Source organism: Zingiber officinale, chromosome 7A, assembly GCF_018446385.1.
Source record: "Zingiber officinale cultivar Zhangliang chromosome 7A, Zo_v1.1, whole genome shotgun sequence".
Lineage (NCBI taxonomy): Eukaryota > Viridiplantae > Streptophyta > Magnoliopsida > Zingiberales > Zingiberaceae > Zingiber > Zingiber officinale.
Window position 1 is genome coordinate 91146039 of NC_055998.1, and position 9146 is coordinate 91155184.

General features: G+C 40.9%; 1 protein-coding gene across 1 annotated transcript; it reads right to left on the minus strand.

Annotated features, from left to right (window-relative positions):
• Positions 1-5147: 5147 nt before the first annotated feature.
• Positions 5148-7832, minus strand: LOC122000256 (carbonyl reductase [NADPH] 1-like). Its single transcript, XM_042554724.1, has 4 exons — positions 7700-7832; positions 7376-7634; positions 6114-6308; positions 5148-5905 (listed from the first exon to the last, which is right to left on the minus strand). Exons 1-4 carry the CDS (start codon positions 7795-7797, stop codon positions 5507-5509), a joined length of 951 nt encoding a protein of 316 aa, XP_042410658.1. The 5' UTR covers positions 7798-7832; the 3' UTR covers positions 5148-5506.
• Between the last annotated feature and the right edge of the window lie 1314 nt (positions 7833-9146).

A 9146-nucleotide genomic window follows, 5' to 3' on the forward strand; every position in this document is an offset into this window, starting at 1 on the left:
TTATTTTCTTGCACATCCAATTACCATGCTGACCAATAGCACTATGGGGAGAGTCCTTACCAACATGGAAACAACCGACCATTTCATCAAATAGGCAATCGAGTTGAGGGAGTATAATATACACAACTAACCTCAAACAGCAATCAAAGCACAAGCTTTGGCCGACTTTCTGACGAAAATCCATCAGCATGATTCTGAGGAACACGGAAGATATATGTGAATGGGTTATCCACTTAACAAGGGAGTGGAGTGGAGGTACTCCTTATATCCCCTCAAGAAGATATCATGCAATTAGTTGTTCGGTTAAATTTTGGGACTATCAACAACGAAGTAGAATATGAGACATTGCTGGCTGGACCACAAGCAACTCGGTATGAAGGAGCTAGTCGGGTAATCATTTAGTTAGATTCGTAGTTGGTGACTCAAAAAGTAGTTGACAACTTTGAGGTTAATAATGAGAAGTTACAGCTTTATAGAGAAGCGTATGAGAAGATGAAGAAAGGTTTTGAGAAAGTTATAGTAACTAAAATACCATGGGTGGACAATCAAAGGGCAGATGAATTAGCCAAGATAGCTAGCTCTTTGACTACAATTGGATCCTGATAGGTCGATAGCGTAAAGTTTCCTAATATCTTAGATTGACTTGCAGAACAACTTGGAAGAGCCAATTGATTGGAGAGCCCCAAGGATCCTGTATCTTTAGCGGGATGTCTTACCAGCCGATGTTGAAATAGTGAGATTGACCCAGAAGAGAGCTAATGCCTATACACTAATCAGGGACCAGTTGTATAAGTGGCCATTCTCTCGTCCATTACTCAAGTGTCTAGGACCGGACAGGCAGACTGTGCTCTGTAAGAAATTCACCAGGGATGTTCTGGCAATCACGTGGGAGGAAGGATGCTTTCTTGCAAAATATTATTGGACGGATATTTTTGGCCCACCCTACAGAAGGATGCCTAGCAATTAGTGGCCATTTGCCTCTCTTTCCAAAAGTATCAGAACCTATCCCATCGGCTGACCAAGATTTTGAAGACCTCGGTAGTCTATTGTCTCTTTGATCAATGGGACATGGACATCGTGAGGTGGTTTTTCACAGTCCTAGCTCAAAAGTGATTCTTTCTCATTGCGGTAGATTACTTTTCTAACTGGGTAGAGATAGAGGCCCTTGTCAGGACTATTGAGAGAGTTGTCATCCAATTTCTATGGACAAATATTTTGTACTGATTTAGAATCCCACACAAACTGGTCTCAGATAACGGGTGACAGTTTAAAGGGCGCAAGATTCAGGAATGATGTTAAGGGTTTGATATAACCCAAGTCTTCACTTCTGTGACGTATTCTCAAAATAATGGGTAGACTGAGGTCACTAACAGAGAGATAGTCAGGGGGTTCAAGGTCAAGCTGGACCACGGGAGGTGATTGGGTTGATGAGCTCCCCAGCATCCTTTGGGTGGACCGAACAACTCCATGAGAAAGCACTGAGCTCACTCTGTTTCACCTCGTCTACGATTGCGAAGTGGTCATGCTAGATGAGGTCAGGGTTGCTTCTATCTGGCGATTGTTGTACGACCTTGATAATCTGAGCGATAACTTCTAGAACTGGATCTTATCAGTAAGACCAGAGAAAGAATGGTCGCCTAGTTAATCGTTATCGACAACAGATGCGACAAAATTATAATAGGAAAGTGATCCCCCACTTCTTCAAAGAAGGAGATTTGGTATGGGAAAGAATAAATCCGGTGGGAGAGGTAACTAAGTTAGCACCTCAGTGGGATGGTCCATATAAAATCATTAAAAAGCTCGTGTCAGGTGCATATTACCTGTAGGATGCTAATGGTAAGAAGTTGGACCGCTCGTGGAGTGCTAATTACCTTCAGCCTTACCGTACCTGAATGTGTCTCTCTTTGTATTGACTTTTGTTCGAGAAAAAGATCTAAGGTCGGGGAGTAAGCATTACTGGCATATACGCAAGGTACCTGGTTGGGAGAAGCCGACCATGATTATGCCCGAACCTTCCAGGAAATCATGAAACCTAGGCACTCCTTAGCCTCAACTCATAGGACCCGGTTAAGTCTTAATATCCCTTCCCTTGTGCAAGTAGTAGGTAGAGCTCCTTCAGACCTCAAGTGGCTGCCCGGGTCTAGTCGAGCAGGGATCCAAAATTCCCATTCACAATTAGCCCGATCAGCTCTTAGCATAACAAGTTCCGCCCCACTTGCTCTCACTCAATAACCCGCATTAAAAAACATTCTCATGGCGTGGTCTATCCTATGGAAAAATCATAGGGTAGGAGCAGGGAGCATGAAAGAAGAACCCAAAAATAAGCTTTTATAAACAGTAGATGTACTACAGAGGGAATCATTTGAACTTCGAGAAAACATCATCAGACATTTCTCAAAGGATCTGATGGTGGTTTAGGAAGTCTTCCGGAGGGTCAGACGACAGATACCCTCCTTTCCTAAGCTGTCTGACCGCTCACATCGCTCCATATACAAGTGATCAAACAAAGTGGTCTTCTACCTGTGAGCCAAACTCTAAGGAGCGCATGTATTCTTCCCGACCCATACGGATGCGATCGCTCTCCCTAGCCTTATAGGTTTCCAGGGCGACGACTGAGTTGGACAATTTAGATTGGGCTTGAGCTAGCTCCATTTGTAAAGAACCCAACTCAGTGGCTTGGGACTCCAAATCTTGTTGATGGTCCAGGATGAGCTAGTCTTTAGAACTAAGATCTTTGGCCAAATAGGTCATCTCCTTCTTATGAAATAGCTTAAATTGTCTAGGGCGATGGTTTACCGAGTCAGCTCTGACAACGCTTTTTCCTTAAGGACAAGCTCCTCCTGATACTTATCGTTAGCCACTTGGTGGAGGGCTTCGAGTTTCTTCTTGTTGTCTTGTAAGAGATTTACCGCCCATAAGACCTCACTGAGGGTTTGTTCCTAGGTTGCATTCCACTTTTTTAAAGATTCCACCTCCGCCTGTAGTTGACGCACTGCTGGAATGGAGCTGGAGGGATAGGATTCCAGGTCAGCAACACGATCTTTATAGATTTTGTTCAACCAATAAGTGTCCATAGCTAGCTGACTCGGACACAACGCCGAGGCGAAGAGCTAACCAAAGGGAAGGTCAGCCAAGATTGGAAGAAAAAGGCAACAAAGGGAGTTGAAGGCTTACCGCAGTGGTGAGTTGCCTCGCTCGCCCAGGATTATTCGCCCTCGGTGATTTATTTCTATGGCACTTAGCGGAAGAGGCCTAGACAAGGATGTCCGGGCCAGAGCGTCCATTGCCGCGAAGAAGAGGTAAGAGTGAGAAGGCAAAGCACACTATAGTAGCTGTGGTACTTAACCAAAGAGTGTGGTAACTCTGAAGATATGAAGCTTAACCCAAACAGATACAAAACGTCTTCTGACAGTAGTTCGTGCGAATCAAAATGCTAGCCCGCTAGTCGTGTCGATGCCTCTATAAAAGCTAGATCTGAGCGACAGTCTCCTAGTGAGGGCGCAAAGGGAAGAGCATATTGGCGCCCAGTGGGTCACGCTACGGCAGAAGGGAATCGGAGGAAAAGGTACTTCTCTTTCCACTCTGGCCCTTGAGGAGACGTGGGAGAAAAAAGGGTTGTCTTAGTACGAGCCTGGAAATGAAAGAGACCCTCACTGTAACATTGGGGAGTGAAAAGACAGTGAAACAAGCGAGGCATCAAGGGGATGTCACACAGGCGATAGATGATGATGACTCCGCATAGAAGTCGGATGGAATTAGGGACAAGTTAACAAAGGGAGATACGGAAGTAACGACTCATGTTGGAGAAAAAAGCGGTGAATGGGAAAGCGAAGGCTCACCATAATTTGTGTCTTGAAGAAAGTCATATAACCATCAGGAGATTGGTGGGGAAGATGGATCTCGGAAAATATGATAATGTGTATATTGTCAGACACCCCATATGTAAAGTGAAGATCGTCCAGATCTACACCACTAAAGGTTGAAACTCCAGAAGCGCAACACAACTCTGAAGGATCCATGAACGAGTTAAAGAAAGAAGAAAGGATGGAAAAGCAAAATCGCAGAAGAAAGGAAAGAAGGAAGGACATTTACGACTAGCAACAAGAAATTCAAGGGAGAGGTCGATGGGGGTTTCTTATAGCCAGCAAAGAGGACCTGCGCCAAGGACCCCCTTCCTAGTTTTTTGTCTCTAACGCTCCGTGTGCTTGTCTGGGTATGTGCAGGATCCAAGTACCACCGGTTCTGTTATCACAGACCTTTGGTTCTACGTGGAGGTCCAAGTTTCTGACGCACACATATACGGTGTGTCAAAGTCGTTGCTTCGTCAATGTTGACGCTACCTTTCTTGACCTTTATCTGACTCAGATTCTGGACAGGATCAGTATCTTTGTTGAGTTAATATAATATAACTACTTCTAGCAAGAATGAATTTGTGCTAAATTTATTTAAAATTGTATAAACTTTAGAAACACAAAACAACTCATCTAAGATGTGAAATCAAAATTGAAGGACATGATTTGTGTTGATTCTGATATTATCAAGATTATTAGTGAATTTTGACTAAACTTATTGATAGTCTTACTCTTAGATTTATCAAGTTTGATCCAAATAACACCATTATGTTCTTGAGCCTCTGCTACTTATTTTTTTTGTACTTATATTTTTTTTTCTCAGCTATACTATATACGTATGTATACATATGAATGTAATTATACCCTCCAATATTAATTGCATTCTATAGTTAACCCACATGTTTTTTAAAAAATATAATCTATTTTTTAAAAGAGAAAAATAATACTTTCAAAATCCTATTGGGATTTTAAATATATTTTAGTATGGCAAAAATGATTCGTTCATTTTTAATACTCTTGTCAATTTATTTTTAGACTAAAAAGAAGATAAATTATGGATGACTTAATAATTAATGTAGTGATCAAAGTATAAAAAAAACATACTCAAACACGTTAAATTTTGAACCCATGATTTAGTATGGTAACACTTTATTTCTCAACCCCCTATATGACTTTTGAATGTGCTTTTGTGCCGATTAGATAAGTGTGTACATATTAAGGAATACTTTTTGTAAAGAAGGGCGTAACTTGATAAATATGAGAGCATGATGCACATCGATAAAAGTCAAGTTCACGGTTCAGTAAATTACCATTTTTTTTTAATCATCAAAAGCAGATCTCTAGCTTAAAATTGCTCATCTTCTCTCTTTCTCAAGATTATTTTCATGGGCATGACCTTTAAATACTAAACCTGGAACAAATGAATTCTAAATAAGACCCAGAATCTCTTAACAGTAGTACAACTTCATGAGTATGTGCACCATGAGGCATGAGTATCATATCTCCATGAAGCCAATTTGTACTGAAATTTCTGCTGTAAGCACCTCAGTGAATATGATATCTCTGGTATCATAAATAGAGCGGAAAGATGAGTTTCCATTGATACTCGATAGCCCAGTTAGCGAATTGGCTTGTCGGATAAAACTCGAATGCATTCAGAAGCTGATCTCATGCCTCTCGGCGAAAAACTTCCCAGAGGTAACTAGCTGGCTTGGCAACAAAACTACCCACACAGCAGTATCAGCACCTTCCTCTGCAGTAGAATTTCCTTCCCAACCTGTCATGGCAGTCTTCACCCACCCTGGACAATAGCAGTTTATGTAGATCTTATGATCACCTGGTCGGTTGGCAAGCTTCCTAGAAATGAGTCGAGTGAAGACACTGACTGCCAGTTTCGATATGGAGTAATCTGTGAACACTTGAGGCCAGCCATTTGATGCCCAAGTTCCCTCCTTCACTTGGCGTAGGAAATTAGCCACCATACCATCAATAAGCTCCTCAGAAAGGCAGTCATCGTTCATTAGTTTCTCTCGCAGAGCCACATCGCCCACTCTCTGACAGAAATAACATTTTCATAGTCAGGAAACACAAGTCTAAGGGATTTCCCTTGATTTTATTTTCTTTTTGAAAGACTGCATTGACATGTAAAACAGTATGCCTATGATATAACTGACTGTGCTTGGAACACCAGTGATGTGATAATGTGGTTGTAAATTCTAAGAAGCAAATGAGGATGCCGAGGTCAGGAAGTTTGTCACTTACATTTCGCCTGCCATTTGCTCTGCCAAGCCTTGAGCTAGTATTCAATATTCGAGCACCATTAGGTGAAGGGCGCATCATTGGAATCATGGTTTCAATCATTAGTTTAGTTCCCAAATAATTTGTTGCAATAACCTCTTCAGCAAATTCAACAGAATTGTTAGCGCCTGTATTGAAGTTGGCGCCTGCATTATTTACCTGCAACAGGAATGAGTGAGTTTAAGCAAGATCTAAAAAACTAAGGTGGTCGAAGAAACATGTTTAAACCAGAAATGATTAACAACTCTGGAAGCTCAACTATAAAATATAAATGAACTTTGAAGAAAATTCAATAATAATTCTCACTAGGCCAACCTAAAGGCTGAGGTAACCATAGATAAAATCATGATCCCGAATTACAAAAGAATCAGCCCACATAACCTGCAACTCAGTGAATTGTACTAATCTTAGAAAGCAAGTTAATTCAAGTTCAGGAAACACTTATATTACAAAGATCTAACAGAAGAAACAGGGTTCCACGCTCAAATAAAAAGGGTCATCTATGTCTAGCTTTAGCCAATTCCTTGCAGAATGAGTTATTATAAAATAAGGTACTTTTGCAGCTATTTCTCATAACAATACACTGGTAGGATTTTGGTCTTTGAACTTTCTATTAAACCAAAGGATAATTTGGCAGGTCATATATGTAGGTGATGTTAAATTACTATACATTTGCTCTTGCAATATGGTTAGCTAAAAATGAGCATTCGGTTTTGGTGAAAAGCTCAGCCAAAACTCGATTTCTTTTCACCAGTCCAACTAGATTTGATTGAGCATATACTAAAAGTGTGATGATGCTTCAACTGGCATACATAGTGTTAGATTTCTTAGGCATGCATTGATGACGCTTCAAAGATAAACCACCATTTCCCACACAGTTCATGGGTGTTTAAAAGAAAGCAACAGATAGTAAGATAGTTGGTGCAGACAAGGATACTAAGATTGACTGGTTATGTAACTGACATACATAGTGTTCAAAAAAGACAATAACAGGCAATTTCATGTAGAACTTCAATTTTAATTCATAAAAACTAAGGTAAAGGATTCCTTGGATCAAAACCCTTAATCAAATCCTCAATGTTTATTCTATACGACCCTAGACAAGATTGTAAAGCCTTCGAGTGACGCAGGCACTAAATTATCGATGAAAAAGTGGTACAGCATCAAGGTGTTAATTCTAGTAAGAACAGATCAAAAATGCCAAAAATCGGAGAGAAACGCCGTACCAGGATGTCGAGTCCGCCATACTCGTCACCGATCCACTTGGCAAATTCTTGCACCGAATCGGCATGCGTAACATCAAGCTTCCGAAACTGCACATTCAGGCCTTCCGCCCGGAGACCGTACGCCGCTGCACAGCCTCGATCGAGGTCCCTCGCGGCGAGGACGACGCACAAGCCCTGCACGGCGAGCTGCCGCGATATCTCGTACCCGATCCCCCGGCTAGCACCGGTCACCACGGCCACCGTCTCCGACGACCACCACCTGAGGAGAAGACAAAGGGTGAGGGAGCGGTAGGGAAGGCGCCGTGGGGGGGGGGGTGTTGGTACCTGTCGGCCGGAGAATAGGGCAGCTCGCGAAGATGCGCGATCTCGAGACGCCTCTGCTCGCGCCTCTCTTTCGCTCGGAGCTTCCCTTGCTTGCCCATGCGACGAGCTCGCCGGGGGAAGAGGAGGAAGCGGCTTTGACGAATCAGGCGGATGTGAGGCTGGATTTAACCTGGAACTCTCGAGATTGAACGAGCGGTCAGGATTATGTCCTTCTGATCCTGCGGCTATAAAGCTGGGCCTGTTGCCATTTTTTTAATAAAATATAATTATAAATTTATTTCTGATTTTTTATTAAAATATAGGAAAGTACAGTAAATTATATATTTTATAATTTTAAATTATTTGTAATAGGTTAAAAATAAAAACTAATATGTTGTAAATATGAACCTATCAAAAGTTGGTGTGAGATTACATAGTATTTACTTTGTAATCCAGATTACAAAATTTCATTATCTTTTATAATCCAGATTACATTACAAGTTTAAAATTAAACCAAATAAAATAATTAATCTTGTAATGTAATCCTGATTAACAGATTACATCCTACCAAATGTTATCATAGTGTATGATTTTTACTATAAACTTTTCAATATAAATCCGTCTTTCACTTATATATATATAAGTGGGGTTTATAGGTCTTATAATTTTTTTTATAAATCTTAGGGTCATGTTTATAAAAAATTAGTAGAGAGAGAGAGGATGGAAAGAGGTTTTATCAACCTCATTTATGTTAAAATCCATTCTCCATCCTCTCTCCACTATTTTTTATAAAACTAGTCTCAAGATTTTGATACAGGTTTATAAAACAAAAATATAAACTTTACCTATGTAGTGGAGGAGGGGTTTATATTGAGAGGTTTATAGTAAAAAATCTCATGCTATAAATTTCCATGGCATATGTTCGTATGATAATGGAGAGGTCTCCGGGACTATGGTGTCGCGGTAGGATATTCAGGTTGTCACTCAGACATTTGCGGTTCGATCCTCAGCTATGACGTATTTGTAGGAATTTTTCCTTCAAATGAATGCCACAATTAAAAGATGTTGGGCTTCTGAGTTAGCCGCCGTGTGCGCTTCTCGATTTATCCTGGTGGCCGATAGAAAATTTCCGTGGGACCGAGTCGGTTATCTCAGGAATAGTCAATGAGGCTAACTGGGATTATTATTTTTATCCCCGGGGCTATGGTGCTAAAGTAGGAAAGTTTGTCACCTAGACACCCACAATTTGATTCTCAACTATGACGCATTTGTAAGAATTTTTCCTCAAAATGGGAGGCACAATCAAAGGATGTTGGGCTTCTGCGTTGACTGCCATATGCACTTTCAGATTTATCCTGATGGCCGATGGAAAACTTCTGTGGAGTCAAATCGATCGCTCTTAGAGATAGTCAATGAGACTAACTGAGATTATCATTTTTTTAATGATAACGGAGAGAGGTTTTTAAAA

Excerpts from the sequence above, each read along its gene's own strand:
- LOC122000256 (XM_042554724.1), bottom strand. The coding sequence starts at position 7,797 with ATGGGCAAGCAAGGGAAGCTCCGAGCGAAAGAGAGGCGCGAGCAGAGG. Across the intron at positions 7,635-7,699 it reads CCCTATTCTCCGGCCGACAG|GTGGTGGTCGTCGGAGACGG; the intron begins GTACCAACACCC and ends TCTTCTCCTCAG. Across the intron at positions 6,309-7,375 it reads ATGGCGGACTCGACATCCTG|GTAAATAATGCAGGCGCCAA; the intron begins GTACGGCGTTTC and ends TTCCTGTTGCAG.